The sequence below is a fragment of the Cynocephalus volans genome, chromosome 15 (assembly GCF_027409185.1).
Source record: "Cynocephalus volans isolate mCynVol1 chromosome 15, mCynVol1.pri, whole genome shotgun sequence".
Classification (NCBI taxonomy): Eukaryota; Metazoa; Chordata; class Mammalia; order Dermoptera; family Cynocephalidae; genus Cynocephalus; species Cynocephalus volans.
Genome location: NC_084474.1, coordinates 16,633,644 through 16,658,862, shown reverse-complemented (window position 1 = coordinate 16,658,862; position 25,219 = coordinate 16,633,644). Strand labels below are relative to the sequence as shown.

At 38.3% G+C, this 25,219-nt stretch overlaps 1 protein-coding gene across 5 annotated transcripts in view; it reads left to right on the top strand.

Annotated features, from left to right (window-relative positions):
* The first annotated feature begins 4,304 nt into the window (after positions 1–4,304).
* NSMAF (neutral sphingomyelinase activation associated factor) overlaps positions 4,305–25,219 on the top strand; it is a 59,545-nt gene continuing 38,630 nt past the window's right edge. For 2 of the 5 annotated variants that reach the window (XM_063080154.1, XM_063080153.1), the window contains exons 1-5: positions 4,305–4,443; positions 14,463–14,552; positions 22,527–22,605; positions 22,698–22,765; positions 22,847–22,883. In XM_063080154.1, the coding sequence (XP_062936224.1) occupies positions 4,385–4,443; positions 14,463–14,552; positions 22,527–22,605; positions 22,698–22,765; positions 22,847–22,883 (333 nt within the window). In that variant the 5' untranslated portion in view covers positions 4,305–4,384. Of the gene's footprint in view, positions 4,444–4,562; positions 4,637–14,462; positions 14,553–22,526; positions 22,606–22,697; positions 22,766–22,846; positions 22,884–25,219 lie in introns of those variants that run through there. The other 3 variants (XM_063080156.1, XM_063080155.1, XM_063080157.1) reach the window with 2 other exon arrangements.

Genomic DNA, 25,219 nt, shown 5'->3' with positions numbered 1-25,219 from the left:
TACTCAGCCTCTACTGAATTTTCTTACTTTGCTATACATCCTGAGATTTCTCCTCATCAGCTCTGGTAGGTACCTGAAGGGAGGTTTACCCTGAGGCAATGCAAACAACTTAAGACTGTCAGAAATTTCTCTTTTCAACAGCCCTTCTGCCCCTCTGTCTTGGCACTGTTTGAAATGACCTGAACGGTGTGTACAGAGAGTCAACATTAAGAAGTTAGGCAGGAGATAAACCAACAAAGGAGACTGAGGAGGAGAAAGACACAAGGTCGGAGAAACTGTGGGACCTGGAAGTAATGGGGGCGGGGCAAAGTGCTCCAGTAGGGAGCTACGTTGAATGCTGTGGTCAACTTCGTTGGATTCTGCTGAGAGTTCAGAAAAGATGAAGCTAGAAAAGTGACCAATGAATGTGGTCATTTGACAAGAACCATTAGGAGAAGTGGTGAAACTGGAAGCCCCGTTGGGATGGACTGAAGGGAATTCAAGGTGAGAAAATGGAGATAGCATATGTGGGCAGATGTTTCAAGGAGTTTTGCTGAGAACGGGGAGCTGGGGGGAGATGCAGGATAAAGAGAAAGTTTTGTGAAAACTATGTGCATATTCAGATGGGAATGATTCAACAGTGAGGGAGAAACAGACAAAGCAACAGAGCGTGAGAGAGAGGAGAGAGGAAGGGTAATTACAAAGCTAAATCATTGGGAAGAAGAAAGAAGTTGGCCTTTGATAGGAGCAAATACACCTTAAAATAGCAGGAACGAAGACAAAGTATAAGGGTGCAGATGCTAGTAGGATGGATGATTTGGTGGTGGGAGGATGGGGAAGTTCTCTCTTAATTCTCCACCAACTCAAACTCTGTTATAGCAGAAGCATCTCTCTTCTGAGCTACTGTTCACGAAAATCCTTTTGAGCATGTTTTGTCCCCTCTTCTTGTCAAATATAAGCAAAGCCAGACACTAGTTAAAGTGGTAATGACAGATTTTAATCAGTAATATACTACTGCAATAGAGGAGAGAGCTCAGCATAGACTGAACTCAACTTTGATTTGTGCAAAGGTGAACTGGACATTTTGAAGGGAGAATGAGGGAGTAGGGAGGGGAGCAATCAGAGACTCAGTAGAGTCAAGGAAGTGGAAAACTACAAAGGGAGGGTCAGTGTGAATGTGCTGAGGCCAGCTGTGTCTGCTAACTGGCAATTATATTCCCACAGGGACTGGGTGACAGAGGCCCTATACTTCCTGCTGATTACATTTCAGAGGAATGGCTTTGAGGTCCTTGAGAAAGAAATGTCTGAGTTGTAGAAGACACACATGCATCTCAAGGGGACAAAGGAATGATTCACAATTATAAGCTCTTTTTAGTAAATATTCTAAGAAAGGGTGGGCAGGGGCCTTATCAAGTGTTAGCTGGGACAAATAGAAATTCTTTTGGCAGTCTTGAGCTTTCTCAGGCAGGCACTTTAAAGGAGTCTAGGGTCATCTTAGGGATGTGGCCTTGCATTGTTAGAAACTATGCCAGTGTTTGTTTAAGTCTTTTAATATGGGGGGAATGAGTGGAAGGAAATCATTTGTGCTGGGAGTCTATAGTTTTTATAGGTCAAGGTTGAGGCCTAGTTGAGAAGAGGGCTCAGAGGACCCTGGCTAGAGTTTGGTCAAGGAGAGAATCTTTGTCTCTCTTCACCTACCAGGATCAAATCTTCCTTTAATATTTAACTAAAAGAAAAAAACTTACATTCTGTTTATTTTCCTTATTCTAGCCAAATTAATTTTGCACTTCTGAATTCATAGCATCTACTATAGTACATCTCATAGAGAAATTTATCATGTACTTCTCGGCAAACTTTGTTATCTAATCATATACCTGCTCATGTATTTACATCTTGGCTATCTGACAAATTCACAGTTTCCCCCAGGAACATTAAGCCAGTATCTCTGACATTTTATTTTATTTTTTTTAACCAGTTATGGGTCTGTGCAGCACGTGGACACATGAAAAGGACTCAATCAAAGTCAGAGTACCCAGGAACCTTTCATTCATTCCAAAAATTTTTAATGGGTACCTGCTTTATACATAGCATTTTGTCCAATGCTGCTAGGAATCAAATGAAAGACCCAGCCTCATTTTTTATTCTTGGTTTCCCTGCCTTCCCCACAGAGTCCTGCCACTTACTAGAGAAAGCCCAGATGTACATTCGCCTTGAAGCTTTTAAAAATCTAACCCTGCAGAACCTGGTCCTTATGACAGTATTAGAAATGTTTCAGCATACATACAATTTAGGAGCTTGTTATTCAAGAAACCCTCAAAGGAAAAAATCATGGGCTTATTCTCAGGATGTATGAGGGGTCTTCAAAAAGTTCATGAAAAGATTTGTATTATCTTTTAATTCTCTTTTTTCATGAGCCTTTTGAAGTACCCTCATATTAAGAAATTATAACCACAATAAGATGTTACTCATACCCACTAGGATAGATATAAACAAAAATTCAGATAATAACAAGTATTGGCAGATGTGGAGAAACTGGAACCCTTCTACACTGCTAGTGGGAGTTTTAAATGGTGCAGCCACTTTGGAAAACATCCTGGCAATTCCTCAAATATTTAGACATGGAATTACCATATGACCCAGCAATTCCACTCTTAGATTCTGTGAACACATATGTCCACATTGTTAAGTTAAAGTTAAGAAAAACTATAGAGACAAATCTCTAAGAAAAAGTTTTATTTGGGAATAGGCCATTGGAATGGGAACATGTGTGCCATAGTAAACCATGTGTGTATTCAGGGAGGTAAAGAAAGACAAAGGGTTTTAAAGGAAAAGTGATGGATCACATATTGTTTTTGGATAATATTCCTTGGTTATAAGAATTAATAACAAGGGTGATGCCAGTCTGAGGTTGGACAGTTGTTGGGCAGATGTCCTCAGATAAGTCCTTTTCGTTAAGGGTGTGATGGCCTGTGCTAGGTTGCCGGTTTTTTGTTATCAGGCATTGGTGCATGAGAACCCTCCCTTCAGGGACTCCGCCCACTCTGTTTGTCAGGGCTTTTTTTTTTTTTTTTTAAACACAAGCCACTCCATTTTGATTCTGACAACTTTCACAATACAAAAACTTGTACAGGAATGTTTATAGCAGCATTCTTTATAATAGCCAAAAGTTGTAAACAACTGAAACGTCCATCAACTGATGAATGGATAAACAAAATGTAGTATATCAATACCATGGAATACGCTCCAGCAATAAAAAGGAATGAAGTACTGATACATGCCACAACGTGGATGAACCTTGAAAGCATCATGCTACATGAAAGAAGCCAGACACAAACGGTGACTTAACATATTTGTGAACAGACTAAAAACCATTGAATGGTACAATTTAAATGGGTGAATTGTTTGGTATGTGAGTTATATCTCCATTATGCTGTTATAAAAGAAAAAGAAAAAATAAGCCATGCAACCAATTATTTCAACAACCAAGAGATTGTGACAAAGAGTCTTTGCTTGAGCAAACTCTAGTCAGGCTTCTGAATCTTATCCTAGGCCCATCTGCACACTTTCTTGTAGAATCCAGTTTTAGCAAATAACAAGCAACTTAGCACGAATCCCTCACCCTCAGTACCTGGATCACCCTTGTTATCTGCTCAAAAGTTTTCACTCCCCCTTTGGTATCTGACCGCACTGGCCAGCATTAAGCAGAAATACTGTTAGATTGGTTCAGCCAGAATCCCGCCCCCCAGCACCCCAGCCCCCAGACCTGAGGTCTCCTCTTAGCAATTTTCCATTCACCAACCCCTGCTTCTTGGCTAGAAATCCCCACTTATCCCTGTTGTATTCGGAATGGAGACCAGCTCTGTCTCTCTTCTCTTATACCAATAGTCCTGAATAAAATTTATACCACTTTAACTTGTCTCGTTCTGGTTTTCCTTGACAATTGAAGACCCAAAATGTTTTTTCAAGTCCCTGTGGCCAACAGATTGCTGGTGTAAGGGCAGACATCCATTTTGACGTGTAAACTATTAAGAATGCTGCCTTGCTATGGTTGGCGACGTGTGAGGACGGGTCCTAGACCGGCTTCTGGTCCTAGGAGAGCCCCTGGGACGGCCTGAGTTTGGGGCGCCTCGGGTCACCGCGCGCCCCTCCTCCGGGCCTGAGTCACGGCGCCGCCAGAGTCCCCACGCGAGGATGCTTCGGTGAGGGCGGCCGGGACGCCGCGGGGCCCTGAGGCGCGGCGTCGGGCTCGCGGCCGCCCAGCGGCGCCGCACGGGAAGCCAGGCCCGCAGCCGCGCGCTCCCCGGCCGGCCGCCGCGTCCGCCTCCCCCGCGGCTCCTCGGGACCTCTTCGGCGGGCGGCGCTGCGGCCTGCCCGTGCGCCCGGCGCCCGCCCGCGCCCGCCCTCCATGGCGTTCATCCGGAAGAAGCAGCAGGAGCAGCAGCTGCAGCTCTACTCCAAGGAGAGGTGCGCGGCCCCGGCGGCGGGGAGGGCGCTTGGCCGGGGGCAGGGACCGAGGATCCCGCGGCGGAGCCGAGCCAGGCGCGGCCGCGTGCCGGCTCACCCGGAAGGCCGCGCCGGGAAGGGGCGCGGATCCCTCCCGGGCGCCCAGAGCGCGGGGCGCCGCCCGGCACGCGAGCCCGGGCGTTCGCCAGGAAGGGTGAGCAGGCGAGCCCCACGGACACCCCTCCGCCCCAGGCCTCTCGGGTGGCATCGGGTCCGAGTACTCGGGCCGCGCTGTACGGTGGTTGCGCCCGGGCGGGACCGAGCAGGCCCGCGTCCTCCCCGGGCCGCTGACGTCCCACAGCTCGCTCGCTCTCCCTGCCGACCTTCAGACATGAAGCAAACGCAGACCCGCTCCCTGCGCCGGAGGGCTGCGGGGAGGCCGCCGGGAAGGCCCTGCTGTGGGCAAAGCCCAGGCCCTCCCCCGGCAACGGACCTTATCGTGAGTGTAGTGCAGGCTGTGCGTTAGGAAGCGCGGTGCCACAGGAGGGTCACTGTCACCCACATCCCGGTGAGGATTTGGGGTTCACGAGCGGGAGCTGAAATGGTCTCACAATAGTGAGTGCCCTTTCAGAGTTTCATCTTGTTCCCGAGGGAGGCCTCTCAGAAGAAAGCTCACTTGGGTTCTTTGTATACTTCCTAATGCATCTTCACTGAGCAAGACAACTTGCCGGTCCTCTGGTCTGGCGTCGCAGGGGCCAAAAGGCACGGGGTCCGAGGCATTTCACAAATACTGCTTTGGTTGTGAGGGCTGCAGTTATCTCCAAGTGCTGCCAGCCTGTCCCGGTGTTGTCTCATCAGAGGGTTCCAACAAAGCCAGGTGCTGACTTTAAGATTTGTGTGATTTTGCAGCATCTACACTTGTTCTATAGGCGTTGACTCGACCCCTTCCATCCAACGTTCATATCCCTCTCTAATCTGTAGTGTTGGTCCGGCCGGGATACCCACAGTCTGAAATTTCATTTCCCTACTGTAGCGAAGTTAAGACATACAGAAAACATATCTTGGATATGACTTGCAAAAACATTTTTGGTAGCGTGATTATGTTTCATTCCCAGAAAGGCTTGTTTATTTAAACACCTGGGTCCTAACTAAAATAACTCACATTTGTGGGTGTTCTTCTGACTGCATTTGTGATCCTGTTTCATATGGAAACTTTGAATGGAGATTTTTGTACAATATCAACAACATTAAAACTTATCAGTATTCTGTATTAAATAGATGAACGTTCAGATATACATTGTAAGAACTTTGAAACGTTTAAATTTCCCTCATGTTCTGTGATTTAAGAATCATTTACAACAATTCTGTGGCCTCTTTGATAAACAGGAAAACCTGTTTTCCTCAGATCAGTTATTTCTATGGAAGTATTTTCTGTTTAATTTGGTTAGCTTCTACAGTTCTGCAGTGCCACACAAACCTTTAAGTCTGCACGTGTATTTCCATGTATAAGCTGCTTTGTTAGTGCTAACAGCACTCCGAGATAACTAGGTCTCACAACCAAAACATTTATTTATCCGTCCAGAGGCATCAGCTGAGCCTCAGTAATCTGAAGACGTTGGTGCCATGTGTTTTATATTGATTTGACTTCTACTTGCTGACCGCCCGAATTCTTTACTGCTCTACCCCATGGCTTTGCAACCTTGGGCTGATGGGCATACTCCGACTAAGATACTGTCCGTGGAATATCGATTTGAATGACTCAAACAGTCTCTTTATAAATCTTAGAATTTGTTCTGAAAGACAGGAATATAGACTAACTTTATTGAACCCCAAATTTACCATTTCTGCAGATTTTTTGTTGCTGTTGTTAATGCCTTCGTAGCAATAAACACAAATTAGCAAAAGGACTGACATAGATCATTAGTTCCAGCACACCCAACAGAACTGTTATTACCCATGAGGGACCTCACCTCTTCGTTGTGAGTTTGTTGGCCCCTCTCATGCTGATTTAGGGATTTTAGATTTCTACAGCTATCAAATAATGACTCCAGAAAGAGAGAAACTTGAAGTTAGCGTTTATTTCTCTTATTGTAAAGTCGATGCTGCTGCATTTAGAGTGTTATTTCTTCAAAAGTAGAAGCGGAGGCAGACTAGGATATTCTTGCGTTGGTACTTAGACCAAGGTGGTGGCAGAAGAACTGGAGAAAAGTAGATGGATTCTAGATGTTTTTAGGAGGTAGAATTGACAAGTTTTGGTGTGATGAGTTGCACCTAAGAGGTAATAGAGGAAGAATCTCAGCTAGGATTGTCAGATAAAATACAGGACACCCAGTTAAATTTTAATTTCAGAAAAACAGTAATTTTTTTTAGTAGTTAGTATGTCCCATGTAATGCACTTTGAATATCTGAAATTCAAATTTAACTGGGCATCCTGTATTTTTATTTGCTAAACATGGCAATTCTTCCCTCAGGTTTCTGGTTTGGATATAGTGGTGCCATTTATTGGTGATGTTTATAAAGAACTGCTTTGGAAATTTTCAGGATTAAAAAACAAATAGACACTTGGCCATTCAAATTAAGTATTCTAGTACTAATTTTATCCTGCTTAAGATTTAGATGGCAGGAAACTGATTGATTTTACTGGTTTTTAAAAATGTCCTGTGCACATGTTGTTGAAGGTAAATGGAAAAAAATTTTAAAAGACAATTCATATATCTTCCTTGTAATTGCTGGGAATAGCAGATGTATACAGTGGGTTAGCAGATGAGGATATTCTATGAACTGCTGCTGTATAAGATATTTCTGTCTTAAATTTTAGGAGTAGACTAATTGTTAAATATTGTTGTCTTCACATCTAGTTGTGGTGTGGTAGGACTACAGCTATTTTTCTCTTGAGTGGTGTAGAAATTTAGATAGTGGAGGCCTGTTCCTTCTGAGGGAGAGTCATGGTTTTAACTCTGTAACATCACAGAGTAAGTTTCTTAGTTGTGGTTTGTAAGCTGTCATTCCAGGAAGAACCAGTAGTGACCCTGAATTCTATATTGGGTGCCTACATACTACATTAATAGTTTACAGGCACTTCTGAGACTGCAAGTTTGCTTCAGACATTCCATGAGTGTATAACTTTCTTGGTATGCTGACATTAAATTTCTTTTACTCAACATGTCTGTTTAATCAATTGAGTTTATATTCATTATATTGAAAACACTTACTTGTTAAGAAAGCAAAATGATTTGTTATACTCCTGTTTAATCTTTCATTTCCAAGGCTGATCATCCCAGTCTTTTAATATCTCTTTGCGGGATATGTCAGGTGTTGAAAATGGAGGTAAACTGCAGAATCAGTACTCAGCTATTTTCCTCTTGGGTGATATAGAAATTTAGATAGTTGAGGCATGTTTCTTCTGAGGGAGAGTCATAGTTTTATCCCTGTAACATCATAGACTTACTTAGTGTGGTTTGCAAGCTGTCATTCCAGGATGAAACGTTAATGATACTGAATTCTATTTCAGAATGCTGATAGGTTGCAGGAAATCTACCTATGACTTTAAGAAATAGGGTTAATTTTTTTCACATAACAAAAAACAGTGGGAGAGGAAATAAATATTGCAAATATTTTGATTAATTTTGAATTTATATTGGCTTTACCCAAAATGTATCACTAGCCTGTCTACTTTATTCCCTTATTGTTATCTCAAATTAACTTCTTCCAAAATGTTTACTGTTGAGAAGGCACAAGAATCTACCATACATGGATTCTGAGTGTGTTTGCTATATGATTTTCATTAAAAAATACTTTTAAAACTGTTATGTAAAGTAGGAATGGTCATTTAAGGAACTCAGATCTTCTGATATACCGTGTGATCTCATCTTTTACCCGTCAGGTATGTATAATTATGTTTTAAAATTTCCAGCTCACAGATTTTGAAATTTATCTTTTGTTATTTATTTTTTACTTGTGCTCAGTGAATAGCTTATAATTGTTATCTTCTGGGCAAACTGAATCTTTTATCAATATATAATGAACTCTTTACTTCTAATAATGAGTTTTTCTACTTTGATATTAATATAGCTATATCAGTTTTCTTTTGGTTATTTGCTAACTCATCTGTGTCCTTAGGTTTTAGGCTGTTTATAAGAAAATAGCTTATAGTTGGACTTTTTATAATTTTGATAATTTTTGTGTAACAAATTAGTTCATTTACATTTATTATTATTACAAATTTATTTGGACTCATTTCTGCTCATTTATATTTGTTCTTTTGTCTTTTTCCCCCTCTTCCTTTGGAATATATAAGGCCCTTTTTCTCCCTTTCATTTTCCCTGAAGAGTATGGAAATTATATGTTCTACTTTTGTTTTTCTAGTGCTTACCTTTGAAATTCTAACATATTTAAGATCTGAAGCTGATCATTCTCTTTATACTCCTCTCTAACAGTGTATAAGGACCTTGGAATATTTAACTCCTCTTGTCCTGTCCTACATTATAGTTGGTTATTGTCCAGAATTTTTGATCTATATTTTAAATCTACAAATTAGACATAATTGTCAAGCTAATGCTTGTATAGTTTTACACGTACTTTTATCACTGTCTTTGTTCAGCATTCCTTCTTGCATGCCATATCTTTCTTATGGAATTATTTTCTCTTTTCTGAAGAATATCCTTTAGAAGTTCCTCACATCAGGGTATAATAGTAACTATCTCTTTTTTGTATGCCTGAACATATCCTTATTTTGCCCTTGTTTTGGAAATCAGTTTTGCTAGATGTATAATTCTCTAAGCATTTAGAAGATTGTGTAAACCAAGGCAAATAGCCAGGGAACACGCACCAGACTTTCTGGAGCGGCATTCAGTGGGGGAAACTCACAGAGAAAAAGTCAGTTACAAGTGTGCCATGACCCTCTGGGGCAGCACTTAGCTCCCTGGTGGGGACAACTTCAGACTCCAGCAGAAACCCAGACCCCACTGACTGACCAGGGGCCAGGATACAGAAGGGCTATGCTGGGATGGAACCTTGGCTTACCCTGTTCAGCTCAGCATTGGTGGCTTTGGGTTGTCCTCGCCCCCTCGCTGGCTTGATCGAGGTCTGTCTAAGTCTGTATGATGTGTCAGGGAATTGGCTCCATCAGTGTTCATGGTTAGGGATGCACCAGCACATTTCCTAGCAGTTGCTGTAGGAACTAGAAATACTATGAGCCTGGTTTTATTACAAAAGAGGATTAACGTGTGTTTTAGATGTCACTGAAGCTTGATAAGACTCAAGATTGAAATCTAGTGCTGAAAAGATAAAGACCTACTCAAAAGGAAAGACCTGTTAGGAGGTGGCCATGGGCTCTGAATGTCAAAAGATAGACATCTGTGGGGAAATCCATGAACCAGAGAGAAAAAAAACGCAGAAAACGTATTGGAAAGAAGAACAGAGATGACATAACTGTTCATTTGTTACTGGTCACATAAGTGAGTGGAAAAATGGCAGACGTGTAGCTGATGTAGATAGGAAAGTAAGAAGTAGCAGTACAGACACCTGCTGAAATGCTTGGTGAGGTCTAATTGCAGTTTCTCCACTTCCTCTATTGACAGTTTAACTTATCCTACAGCAGACTACTTGAGAACTTTACTTAATTGGGAACATTAGAGAGAAATTGATTAACCAAGTAGCAATGAAAGAAACCTTGAGAAAAAGCAGTCGTATGAAGGTATTTATTGTTGAAGCTCAGGGGGGATTAAGAAGAATACTGCCGTACATAGAGTCTAGATTTTTAAGAAAGCAGATATTGAAAGTTTCAAGAAAAAAAAAAAAAGATAGGTATTATCACTAGGCAGTAGTGGAAAGCATATTGACCCAAGAAGTTTGTGAAACTGTCAAAAATATGATTCGGAACATCCAAGTCAAATGGTCTTTCCTGAAGAGTTAAAATCAGGCAATCAAATAAATAGAATATACAGGTAGTGTTCCTTGGAGCTTATAATTTAAAAAATATATATAAAGCAAGAAGGTTATACACAATTAGCATCAAGAAGGTTACAGCTCTAAATGAGTGGAGGCTTTAAAAAATGCTATAGGTTAAAAAAAAATCTTCTAAAGTTGTGTTTAAAACAAGGAAGTGCGAGGCTGCTGCCTAGGGCCCAGCCCTGTTGTATAAACTTGATTTATGACAGAGAAAGTGGCTCTTATCATGTGCTCTGTTAATGACACGGACCATCAGACTCAGAGAGGATGAACTTTCACAAGATGGGTGAGGATGCAAAGGACACCCATGGACTTATCTCCTGGCATAAAATCCTGGGAGCACTTGAGTTTACAACCACAGAATTGTTTCAGTGATCTAGGAACTTGGAAAGGTGCTTGGAACTTGAAAGAGTAGATGTGCATAAATAGGTTTGTACTAATTCTAGATGAGACAGATTATTTATAAACCACTAGAAAAGGAAGTTGTTGCCACCAGTCTCCGGCATGAGTTCACTTCATGTTAATCTAATCTCTTGCTAAAGTTCTGACTGGTAGGTCAGGAAAATGCAGTAGATTTAGATGATCTGAAATCTGGCAGAGGATAGGTTTGTTTTTGTGATGTCTTACTAACAGAATTGAGAAAAGAGAAATTAATGTTAGTATAGTTAGATGTATATAACATTGTTTGAATGACTCTCTTCAGAGATTACTTGGGAGGACATTTCTAATGGTGGGTCGGTCACAGGACTGTGATTTTGCCCTTGTCTAGCCAATGGCAATTTTATTAATTTCTTCCTTTTTTCAGAAACCATTTTTTAGAATCTTTAAAAAATGTGTAGTTTGGTTAAGCCAGCTCTCTAGTGGGGCACGGGCACTTAGTCTACCTTAATCCAGTGATGGTGGTGGGGTATTCAGAGTAGAGATGGCAAAGATAGGACTTTCCCATGCCCCTGCACATCTTGCTACAGTGGCACAGCACTTCCCAGTGAGTTCGCCTCACATGCCCCTCAACACTGTGAAGCCTGTTTACATCTCCAGTCTAGAGGCAGGATTGACTAGCAAAACCCTCTGGGTCCACTGTCAATACCTTTCATCAACAAAGCGCTGAGTAATTGTTGAGTGGCTGCGAATGCAGAGCACGTGCTCAGGGCTGCCTGGAGCTATTTTATGTTGGTGAAGTATTGTACAGTGTGCTTTAATGTTTAGAGGACACGAAGATAGGACGACCTCTTTTTAGGAAAGTTGAGTTGCTCAGTGAGAAAATGTATCTAAGGAGAATAACACTGCACCTCTGTAAAGGCAGATTCAACTAAGGAGTAAGAAAGCCAAGGCCAGGAGTCTCCTAAAGAAATAATTTACAGTCTGCGTAATACTACTGAGTGAGCCCATAAAATTACAATATGGTGATTTTAAACAGTTTTTTTTAAAAGTGTGAATCTTTTACTCCATAGAATACTGTGTGAAAATCATTGCACTACACACCATGAAACATATTGTAATAATTTTTACAATGAAAAATTTTAAAGCAGGTATAATTAAACAATTTAGTAAAAAGAAAAAATAAACTCTAAAAAGTTCCTTAGATATTTAACTTTGAACAATATGATTTGGTTATGTTCCTCCATTACGTGTTTTACATTTCTTGCAAAATATGCATGTTGATAAATTAAGAGGCTGTAATTAATTAGCTTACCAAAATGATGACTTTAGTTCTAAAATAATTGATATGATTATATTTTAATAATTATGTGGAAGAACTAGTTGTCTCTGAAGGCTACTTGTACTTCACAGCAATAAAATTATGCCATTGTCTTATTGAAGCATACTTATTCTGTTTTTTCCTCTCTATAAGAGGAGGATTGGGGAGATCAATAGAGAAAAGGAAGGGTTTACAGCTTTAGCCTAAGCAGGGTGTTTCTAGTCATTAAGATAACAAGCTGAAAATAAGGGGCAAGGTAATAAGCGAGTATCTCCTTCATTTATACCTTCCTGGAAATTATCTGGTGCTTCAAAGGGCTTCCTCACAATCCTAAATCTTGTGATTTTATTGAAATTCAGATTAGGTATTGATAGTGAACATTTTATATTGCGCTCTGGCATTTTAGCCTATAATTAATTCTTGCTGATGGGTTTAAAATTGGAGGACAGGTTAATAAAAGTTACCTATTAGGATGGTAAAACTGGTTCCTGCCATCATTATTTTTAATTTTATGAGTTACCTTTTTTTGGTTCAGATTATTATTTTTTTTAACGAGCCATTTCTTCTTGTGTCATGGATCTAGTTTCTTCTTTGTAAGGATATTAATTATATTCTTTTGATCTTTTCTTCTTCTCTCTGCCTTGTCTCCAGCCCTTCAAGTTGCGTTCCTCCTGCTTGTATAGGTTTTGTTCTTTCATGTGAGAGGCTGGTGATCTGGGGTTGTCCATTTGTATTTAAGTGAAGTGTGTAATTCTGTGTCACTTGGAGAAGCTTTTCTGTTGCACGTCACTATGGGATGATGATATGGAGACTCGGTTCTTTCAGTGCCGCTCTCTGTAGGTCTTTTCTCTAGGGCAGTTTAGTTTTTTCCAAAACTTTTAGCAGCCTCCTGCCTGTAGTGGTAGTCTTCCTGCTGCTTGCTGTTTGTGTATTCAGCTTTTTGCTTAATCGCCCTCTTTTCACACTCAGTCCTGCTCTCCACCGTGCTTGATGTCTAGTTTGGAGCCTCTTGCTCAATATTTAGATAGAAAAACCACATGCCTGGGTGGGGCGAGGATAACCACCAGGGAAAGAATCTGGGGCCACTGCCCTCATTCCCACTTCTAATCATCCCCCCATACCTCGTCCCTGCCTTTTAATGCCTGATTCCTGCCATCATTTTCTGGACTTTTCAGAAGTCCTGTGACTTGAGTTGGTTTTCTCCTGAGTGTTGCCTTCTCTGGGGGCATCTGATATTCTGATTTCTGAGCACTGCTAATTTCTCCCATCTGCTTTCAGTGTCCCACAAATGTGTTCCTATCTCTTCTCTGCTTTTCAGTCTCTCCAATTTACTTTAGTCTTGGGTTTTACCATTTAAAAATAATTTTATTCACATTTTAGTGGTGTTTCAAGAGGAAAAATCTCTTCCTCTCATATACAAGCACTTCAAGACCCATCTCAGGTCCTACACGTTTCACGAAAGCTTTTCCCTGTAACTCTAGTTGCCAGTGATGTTTCTTGCTGTGAAACAAACAAAACGCCTATTTTTCACTTCTCCGTCATATATTTGTTTCTGTGGGCATACAACTAAATTAATGTTTTTTTTCTTATTACTTTATCTTGTTTTTAAAAGTTTAAAGCACTTAAAACTTTAAAAAGAACTATATGTTAATCTCATTCAGTTCATATTGCTTATTTTAATTATTATACACCCATCGTGTTTATACAAAGCATTAGGTTGGCCATTGCAGGGGCATATCTAAAGATCTATCTCCTAGAGGCATATGGTCTTTTAGGAGTGACAAGATAAACTCAAATAACTGTGAGACATGACATCGGTGGGAGGGGGACATGTGGCGAGGAAGAGGTGGGGAAGCCTAGTGTGCTCGCTCGGGAAACAAACGATGAAAATTCCATAGGTGGGAAAGCTGTAAGCTTTATTCAGGTAAAACAGGTTTAATTTTATGAAATTTGAGGTTTCTGTAAAGGAATAATAAATCCATCTGGTGGGCGATTTCATTTTTGCCGTAGATGTTATTCTCTGGAAGGCGTCCTTCCCCTCTGGGCAGAGAGAGCGAGTGCTTGGCCCCGTGTGGGGACGTTTTGATTAAGCACCCACCGCAGAAACGACAGACCGCCTATACGACGGTGGCTACACCGTACGGCTTAGGTGTGTGGTGGCTGTACCATCTAGGTTTGAGTAGGTACACTCTGTGATACTCACCAATGAGGAAATCGCCTAAGGACATCTCTCAGAATGTACCCATGTCATTAAGAGACACCTGACTGTATATGCTTCATAAGTGTTTGTTTAATGAATAGAAGAGCACTTTGTATGAAATGTTTTAAATATCCTGCTTTCTTATACTTTGTAAAAAATAAACCTGAAAGTTGTCCCCCCCACCCCATTTAGATTTTCCTTGCTGCTGCTTAACTTGGAGGAGTACTACTTTGAACAGCATACAGTCAGTCATGTTCAGCACAGGGGCCGTCCTGATGAAAGGTGAGAAAGCTTCTGCATCTCTATGCACTCACTAACCTTCTCCATCTCTGATATTTAACAATTTAATGTATGATCATAGACGGTTCTCCCCCTTCTTTCTTATTAGGAAAGTAACAAGCAGTGTGGATTTATAAGTCGCTGTCATAACTTCAAATATTTTCAAAGCTAAAAAGCATTTGTTCTAATTTCTCTACGGATGTGGGTGTCTTATATCAGCTGGATAGGACTCTCATCTGTCCCATCACTTTTTTCTTGCATTGCACTTGCAGTTAAGCAGTGTACTCTGCTCTCAATTATTTGGATTATGGTGTTATAAGGTCATGACCATAAAATATAAGACTGGTATAAAATCAGCATTTTCGAAATGAATAATGTATTTGAACTAGAAGCAAAATCTGATTTCTCTATACTTCAGTAACTATTGCTTACTACTATAAAAACATATTCTGTTTATTTGATCTTACCTTTTGAAATCTATGTACAAAAGTGTGTAATGAAGTTTTTTGTTTAAAATGCCAGCTTGGAATTAACTAAGATTAAAGTTGTTCCAGCAAAAATGTATCTGCTAATGATTTCCTTTTGGGAGCTTGCTTAGCCACAACTTAGAAAATGCTTTGACATTAAACACTTTAATTTTTAGTCTTCTTCAGATTTTATCCTTGAATAATCAAAAACATGCAGTATTTGTGTAAATACAAGCCAAGTAAAAACCCTTTAGCTTTTTGTTTTGTAGCTTAGGACATACCTTTTCCTTACCATTCTATCAAATTAGACAATCACAATTTCCTGAACATAGCACCTTGCTGTCTTGCCCCTGGAATTTTGCTTATATGTATATTTTTTCTCTAATTTCATACCTTTTTCCTTCTCAACACTCCTCTGTCCTATATCATAATAATGTCCTACTTAAAATTAAATACATCTATTTATTATTAAAGCATGAATATAAGATAGCAAACTGAAACCAGTTTTTGTAATTTTAAAGTTCTTATTAGGGCAAAACGGTATAACCCCATGGGGGTGAATTTGGTAATAGCTAGCAAGATTGCATGTGCATTAACCTTTTGATCTAGCAGTGCTGCTTCTAGGACACTATCTCAAGGATACACTGGCAAATATATAAATGCATGTGTACAAGGTTATTTATTATAGTGTTGATTGTAACAGCAAAAGACTGGAAACAACCTGATAGGGGAGTTGAATATAAAGGAATGGCCTCATAATGGAGTAGTATGCAGCTGTAACAAGAAATGAAGAAATTCTATACTGTGCTGTAGAGTGATCTCTGGCACAGGTTAAATGCAAAAAGGAAGGGGCAGAGAACTGTTTGTTATATGCCATCTTCCATATAAGAAAGGGTGGGGGAATTATTTTTTGGTTATATTTTTAAAAATTGGAAGCAGAAACTAAAAGCTAACGTAAATGGTTCTCTACACAGAAGAGGGAGAGATCAGGGGGATAATATAGAGATGGAAACTATAGTTCTCTGGATGTACCTTATTTTCTAACTTTGGTTTAAGAACCATATAATAAATATTTTATAGATTTTTAATATAAAATCAAATTTAGTAAAAAAAACAGTAAATCCTAAAAATCAAGGAGAAAATGAAAAAAAAAAAAACCCAAAACCTTAACTGTAAAGTTGGAGATTATCCATAGAGAATTATTTTATTATTTCTGAAGGTTTGAAATCAACTGATAGAACGGTAGACAGGCAACTTCACAACACAGTAATTTGACTGTGTGAGATATATCCTAAGTTGGAAAAGAATTGTGAAGTTATAAACTATTTTCAATAATAATATTGTTAATAGATATTATTATATTGAAACTGCTTTATATACATATACACATAGATTTATATAGTTTGATAAAGCAATTGAGTATTTTCGTTAATGCCAAGACCAAGATTTTCAGTATAAAATAATAGAGATATAAATATAATATTAAAGAAGTTAAGTAAAGCCTTGTAATCTCACATTTGAATTGGAAATGCTTATATGGATTTATGTACTTTTCTCTTTTCCCCCCACCATTATCGAGGTATAATTGACAAATAAAAACTGTGTATTTTTAAGGTGTGCAATGTGATGTTTAGAAATATGTACACATTGTGAAATGATTACCACAATCAAGTTAATTAACATATCCAGCACCTCACATAGTTACTTGCTTTATTGTGTGAGAGAACATTTAAGATCTACTCTCTGAGAAAATTTTAAGTATAAAATACAGTATTATTAACTATAGTCACTAGCTGTACATTAAACCTCCAAAATTTATTCATCCTGCGTAATGGAAAGTTTGTACTCTTGCAAGCATCTCCCCATTTCCCCGTCCCTAGCCCCTGGCAACCACCATCCTATTCTCTGCTTCTGTGAGTTCAACTTTTCTAGATTATACACGAGATCATGCAGTATTTGTCTTTCTGTGCTTGGCTTATTTGACTTAGCATAACGTCCTCCAAGTTCACCCGTGTTGTCACAAATGGTGGGATTTCTTTCTTTTTTAAGGCTGAATAATATTCCATTCTGTGTACATATGTGTGTGTGTATATATCAGAGTACTTCAGAAAGTTTGTGGAAAAATAGAATTAAAAGATAATACGAATCTTTCCATGAACTTTTTGAAGTATCCTCCTATATTTATTTACATATATTTATATATTTTTTATATATGCACTTATGTATATCATATTTTCTTTATTCATTCATCTGTTGATGGACACTTAGATTGATCCCAAATCTTGGCTATTGCGAATAATGCTATAAAGAACATAGTAGTGCAGATATACCTTTAACATATTGGTTTTATTTCCTTTGGGTGTATATCTAGAAGTGGAATTACAGGATCATATAGTAGTTCTATTTTTAATTTTTTGAGGAACCTCCATGCTGTTTTCCATAATGGCTGTATTAATTTACATTCCTACCAAGAGTGTACAGAGGTTCCCTTTTCTCTCCATCCGTGCCAACACTTGTTACCTTTCATCTTTTGATAATAGCCATTCCAAAAGAGATGAGATAATAGCTCAATGTGGTTTTGAAGTGCCTTTCTCTGATGATTAGTGATGCTGAATATCTTTTCATATGTCTGTTGGCTATTTGTATGTCTTTTGAGAAATCTCTGTTCAGGATCTTTGCCTATTTTTTAATACGCTATTTGTTTTGTACAGTTGAGTTATTTGAATTCCTTATATATTTTGGATATTAGCCTTTTATCAGATGTATGGTTTCCAAATGTTTTCTCCCGTTCCATAGGTTGTCTCTCACTCTCTTGATTGTTTCCATTGCTGTGTGGAGGTTTATTTAGTTTGCTACAATTCCATTTGTCTATTTTTGCTTATGTTTTCTGTGCTTTTGGGGTCAACTCTAAAAAAATCATTACCTAGACCAATGTCAAGGAGCTGTTCCTCTATGTTTTCTTCTAGCTGTTTTACAGTTTCAGGACTTACATTTAAGCCTTTTATCCATTTTAACTTGAGTTTTGTATACGGAGTCAGATAAGGTTCTAGTTTTACTCTTCTGCGTGTGGATATCCAGTTTTCCCAGCACCATTTATTGAAGAGATTGTCTTTTCTCCATTGTGTGTTCTTGGTACCTTTATCAAAGATCAGTTGATTATAAATGTGTGTATTTATTTCTCAGTTCTCTATTTTGTTGCATTGGTTTCTATGTCTTTTTATGTCAGTACCACACTGTTTTGATTACTATAGCTTTGTAATATATTTTGAAATCAGGTAGTTTGATGCCACCAGCATTATTTTTCTTTCTCAAGATTGCTTTGGCTATTTAGGGTCTTTTGTGGTTTCATATGAATTTTAGGATTGTTTTTCTGTTTCTCTAAAAAGTGCCATTGGGGTTTTGATAAAGATTGCATTTATTGTGTAGATTGCTTTGAGTAGTATGGACATTTTAAGAACATTAATTCTTCCAAATGGACATGAGAGATCTTTCCATTTATTTGTGTTGTCTTCAATTTCTTTCATCAATATTTCATGGTTGTCAGTGTACAGATATTTCACTTCCTTGGTTATGTTTATTCCTAAGTATTTAGTTTTGGGGTTTTTTTTTTTTTTTTTTTTTGATGTTATTGTAAATGGGATTGTTTTCTTAATTTCTTTTTTGGATAGTTTGTTGTTAGTGATATAAATGCAACTGATTTTTGTATATTGATTTCATATCCTGCATCTTTACCAAATTTATTTATTAGTTCTTTAAGTTTCATGGAGTCTTTAGGGTTTTCTTTATATATAAGATCATGTTGTGTGCAACATGAGACAATTTCACTTTTTCCTTTCTGATTTAGATGACTTTCATTTCTTTTTCTTTCCTGATTGCCTTGCTAGGACTTCCAGTACCATGTCGAATAGAAGTAGCAAGAGTGGACACTCTTGTCTTGCTTCTGTATACTTTTCTAAAGAAGGTATTTCCTATCTCTATCTTCTGTAAAGGTCTACAAACAACTCAGTAGCAATCAGCACCATGAATATGTTTTCTGAATACCACTTTCCACTAAAAGGATGAGGGCTCTTTGGAGAAATGTCTGATTCTTAGTCTGGAGCAGGAAATGTGTAAGATGAGCTTGTCGTAATGAGAACATCTTGTTATAATGGCAAGTAAGAAGGTATCAAAGACTACTGTAAATGAAATAAAGGACACAAAGGCCAACTTGAAGGCTAACACTGAGCCAAAAATGAGGCAAATTGAGCATCAAAAAAGAAGGTCTGCAATGGATTGAGATGTGTTAAAATACATGAGTGTGCATATATATATAGGGGTCTTCAAAAAGTTCATGGAAAGATTTGTATTATCTTTTAATTCAGTTTTCCATGAACTTTTTGCAGTACTCTTAGATATCTGTATATATGAACCTATCAGTTATCTTCAAAGGGTAGGACACCAACTCATTTTTATGAAACTTGATAAATAAAGGTAAAGAATCAAGCATTTTGCATTTTTCCTCCTTTCCTTACACAAATTGTACTTCAGGGTAACCAAATTGCCAATAAGCAAAGTTCTTTGTTGATAAATTCTAGCTAATAAATATAGAAGTAATGATAAAATTTCAATCCCTAATAAAATAATGGATCTACACCAGGGATCAGCAGACTACAGCTCTTGGGCCAAATCTGACCTGCCACTTGTTTTTGTAAATAAAGTTTTATTGGAACACAGCCAAGCCCATTTGTTTACATATTGTGTGTGTCTGTTTTCCCCTACAACAACAGAGGTGAATAGTTGTGACGGAGACCATATGTCTCTGTCATATGTCAAACCCAGAAATATTTACTATTTGACTCTTCATAGAAAAAGTTTGCCAACCCCTGATCCAAACAGGAATCTTCAGTGACTCCTAAAACCATTAGGTGAAAAGTTGCTGAGAAATTTTATAGTGGATACATCAAGATTGATATCACCGGAACCCCCTGGTGCCTCTTGATGCAAAAGCTGTACATGTGCACCACCTGTAAAGTATTCCTGTCAGATCAAACCAGAATCTGATCAAGTCTCTTCATTTTGCTGATAATTTAAAGGAAATCCATGGGATAGAGGAATATCACAGAGATGCATTTAGCAAAATTCATAACGTGGGAAAGTTATTTTAGATTAAGAGATGTAAGAGACATATCAACAAATGTAACATGGACTTTGGATTTTGCTTTGAACAAACTGAGTATGAAAATGCTTATTTATGAAATAGAAAAATTTGAACACTGACTGTATACTCGATGACATTAAGAATTATTTCTTTTTTTTAGGTGTGATAACAATAGATCATTTATTAAGTGAGTCTGTCTTTGGAGAAAGTATTTGTAGATGAAGTATGTGATGTCAATAATTTCTCTATAGTCCAGCAGGGTTCTGGGGGTTATAGACAAAAAAAGAATGAACACATATCAACACTTGCAAAAGCTAGGTGATTGGTACATGAGAATTTTCTATTTTATTTGTGTATGTTTAGAAATTTCCATAAAAATTCTTTTGTTAAGTTTGTGTTGGATAATTTTGGGTATTAGAAAAGTAAATGCGTTAACAACATGGAAAAAATATAGAAAATTTCAAAAACCCTTGAGGAAGAGGAATTACAAACCAAATCCTAACCTTCTGCATGATGGACCTCTCATGGATGTGGCATTCAGTACATATATATTGAACACTGAAGATAGAAAGTTAAAGTCAATATTTCCTCCCACAGGAGAACAAGGGGTGTTACTCTAGGGGTGAGGGTGGGAGGAGGTGTTCTTAGACTATCAGACTTTATTTCTCAATGTGATGTTTTTTGGATACTTCAGGTGTCCAAACTAATAGACTGTAAACTATATAGAGATACAGATATAAACCAAATAAGTTAAATTAAAACCCTATAATCTAACATTTGAATTGTAAATGCCAATGTGAACTACTATTTTGTGTTTTGTTTTACTAGTTAATCTAAAAAATGGATTAATTTGAGCTAAAGCCCAGTTTCCTTCTCTTATTCTGCCCAACGGTAAATAATTGTATTGGGGTGGGGTGGGGTGAATGCTTCAGAAAAGAGGCATTTGAACTAGATCTTGAAAGATGATTGATATTTTTCCAGATAAGAAATGAGGGCAGGAGTGCCACAGATAGAATGAATAACATGTGCAAAGCTAAAAGTTGTAAATAAGCAGGATTTGGATAATGTCTAGTAGCTTATCATGACTAGACCATAGAATTAATGTAATTCAATTATTGGCTACGAGGTGGAGAGGCAGGTCTGGCTCAGATTATGCAAGGCCTTGTTGAGACTTTATCCTGTAGGCCAGGAAGCCATGGTATATTTGTAAACAAGGAAGGGGATGAGATTTCTTTGGTAGAGGAAGATTTGGGGAGTGAGGAAGCAGAAGCAGGGAAAGCAGTTAGGCTCTTTCAAGAGTGTAAATGAAATAATTGCTTCAGTTAAGGCAGAGAGCCAAGAGAGAACCCTGGGGTGGACAGAGTAAGAGACTTCACCAAGACACTGACGAATGGCTAGAGAAACAATTCCAATGTTATTCAAGTGATTTTGAAGAACCTAAATTCTTTGAAGTTCTGATTGTAAACAAAATATACTCTTGGAACTGATCTTAAGGTGATTTTTTTATATAATAATATTCCAGCATATCTTAACCTACGTTCTGACTGTGTAATAAACTATTGCCTTGGTTTGATCATTGATAAAATTCACCCAATCAGTAAAAGAAAATAAAGTGTGTAGATTTTTTTTTGTAATGAAGAGTTTTTTGTTTTGTTGTTTTAAGTGTGTAGATTTTTTATTAGCTTCAGCCAAGTAATGCATATTGGTCAAAACTAGCAACTGCCTCTAAAACACCCAGGCAGTTTTCTTTCTAAAACTTATTGAAGCTATATAAATGTCCCAAGAAAGGATGAAAATGGTAAAGTCTATAACTGATTTATTTGATATTATGGTGTGCCAGATAGTCTTTAAAATTGCTTATTATAAGGGAATAACTTTTTTCCTGAATTTCTACATATGCCACAATCACTGTTAAAAGCATTTTATCTCCTAAATTCAAATTCTTCCCATGATTATAAATAAGAAAAAACATACCTCTACCAAATCAATTTTAGATATTTAATATTGTGTTCTAATTATTTCTTCCAGATGTAGGGAATTAAAAGTGAACATAATTTACCAGAGACAGGATGGATTCAGCATTTCTTAACCTTTTCGGTCCTTCGTTTCCCTTTCAGAGTAGTTGTGAGGAATAAGTTAGGTAATAAAAAAATTCGTGGGATGTAACTATAATATGTGCAGATTTCTCTAATCTCTAGGGAGATGGAGATAAGGGGATATTATTTTGTTTTTTCCAACCTTTCATACCTTTCTTAATTGTGTTGTTGGTCTTTTATTAGTTGATGCTTTAGTAACCTACTCTCCAGTTAAAATGTGTTATGGTTCTTTCGTGACTTTTGTTCATTGAATAATCTTTTGTACTTTGATCTCTAGGAAAATCAGAGGGTCCTTAAAAATATGTTCAAAATCAGTGATTTTTGAACCAGATACAATATCCCAGCCCATCATTAAGGTAACACATTTTAAATGTGAACAGAAACATTCCTATTTTTTGTGTATATTTTACCTTTGCTTATTTTTATAATATTCTTTAATTTTATCCAGATTCCTTTGAGAGATTGTATAAAAATAGAAAAACATGGAGAAAATGGAGCCAATAGACACTTTGCAAAGTATGTTGTTTTCACTAACTGTTTAATTTTACTTCAACCAAAAAAATTCTATATATTTAATGACTTTTATCTGTGTTTCAGGGCAAAATCAAGTGGAATTTCACTCATTTTCAGTCAGGTAAGAAGCACATAGTAAATATTTTTTTCCTAACCTGAATGAACACTTGTGTGTGTGTGTGTGTGTGTGTGTGTGTGTGTGTGTGTGTGTGTGTGTGTGTGTGTGTGTGTGTGTGTGTGTGTGTGTGCGCGCGCGCACAAATTTATATGTATACATATATATATATTTTTTAGCATGATGCAATTTGTAGAAATCTATTTGTAGAGCTCTCAAATGAAGTTTGTTGGAATAAATGTTTAAATGCTTTTACAATTTAATGACTGAGAATGTGTGTTTTAAAGATATGATCCCTAATAGGATCCTTAATGGTTATCAAGTGTGTGACATGGTTGTCTAGAGTGTAACATCTGTGAGCTTGTGGCTTTGTCCTCAGGAGCTCTGACAGTGTGTGAGGGTGGACATAAAGGGACAGCAGTTCCTTCTCTAGCCTCCTAGGTGTTTAGAAGGTGGAGGCCAGTGCCAGTCCACTTAAATGGATCTCTGGAGCTCGTGACAACTGAGACAACAAGGCAGGATGGATGGTCTTGTACCATGACCCTTGAATCATGATCTTTTCTTATGCCCCAAGTATCCTGTGTACATTTCTGCACTCACTGCTGTGCGCGGCACAGGGGCTTAATGCAGCACTGGCAGCACAAGGTAAATTAAGATGTGGTTTTTCTCACCTTCTTCATCTTTAAAATGAAGGGGTTAACAGTGTTGCCTCAACTCTCTGAAGAGCTCTAGTTCCTCGAGGTATTGAGGTGTTCAGAGAAAAATCATTCTGTGACCAAATAAGTGTAGGAAAAGTTGCGGAAACAAAGGCACACAGATTTCTTTACTTCAGGACTCAGCTCAAAAACATACGATAGTGCATTGAGAGTCTCCAGGAGCCGGGTGGCAAGGAGAAGAGAGTGCTCCTGGCATGTTTTGGATCACTGAAGCCCTTTGTTCATGAAACACGTTTTGATGTGTGTTGAAAATTATTTCGTGAAAACTGGAAGATATTGGGTTAGATGATTTTCAACATCTGCCTCCCATGATCCTATTAATTTTAAGAAAGAAAACATTCCACAGGCTATCTTTGACTTTATATTGTTTTAACTGGCATATGTGAAAACAGCTATAGCTATCTGCTGTTTGGGGGAGGAAACATAATTATTATTAATTTTGGTCCACTCCTGTGGTCTCCTGTCTATAGAATCATTCTACTTCATGGCCTTGTTCTAGAAAGTTTATGTCTTGAAATGAAGAGGTACTTCAGTTGGAAGTAGGGTTTTCATTATAAAACCACATTTTATTTATTTTAGTAAAATTTTAATGATCTTGGCTTAGAAATGAAGCCTCAGAATCCCTGCACTTACTTTTAACAGTTTGTAGGAGAGGTCTCGTATCAAATCAGCTCTAAATCAGTTTAACACCAAGAGTTACCTAGACAAAGCTGCTATTTAAAGTATTATTTTATTACTGGGTCAAGTACATATCCAGGCAACTTTTGTGTTTTTTGATTACTTACAAGGTCACCGGTCCTCAGAAATATATTATGGTGCTTTAGACTTCAGAGTTTTGATACCAAATTTTCTGTTGCTGTTAGAATAAAGAGGGGTGTGTGTGTAAATAATAGTTTTAACCCATGCATTTAATAAGTATCATACTCAAGGCTCTGGAGATATACAGAAGAATAAAATATCTGAAGTCTCTCTCCCCAAGGACTTCACTTTTCAATGAGGGAGACAGACAATAAACAAATATCTTCTCTAATGTCAGGTAGTGATAAGTGCTATGAAGAAGATGTAAGCAGGACAAAAGGGTAGCAAACAATAAGGAATAGTACTGTGCAGCCTTACATAGAGAGGTCAGGGAAGTGGTCTAGTGTCTGAGAAGGTACCACTTGACCAGAGACTTAGAAGGTACAAAGGAGTGAGCCATAGGACTCTTGTGAGCAGCGGCGGTCCAGGAACAGAGAGTGGCTGGGAGAGGCCCTGAGGTGAGCATGTCCTCAGCAGGTAGAAGAGACAGGAGGGTGAGTGCACCTAGGGTATGGGAGTCAAGAGGAGCCCTCAAAGGGAGGCTGGAACAAGGGCAGGGGTCCTGCCATGGAGGGCCTCGCAGGCCATGGTAAGGAATTAGAATAAAGCACAGAGAAAAGCCATGGGAGAGCTGAAAGAGAGTCGGTATGATCTGAATGGTGTGTATTTGTAAGTCTCTCTGGAGGCAGGGCAGGGACCATGCTGTAAAGAGGCAAAAGTGGAAGCAAGGAGACCCTCTGGGAAACCCAGGATGGTGAGAGGTGGTCATTGTCTGGATATATTGTGAAGGACAATCTAACAGATGTGCTGATGGATTAGTTGTGGGGT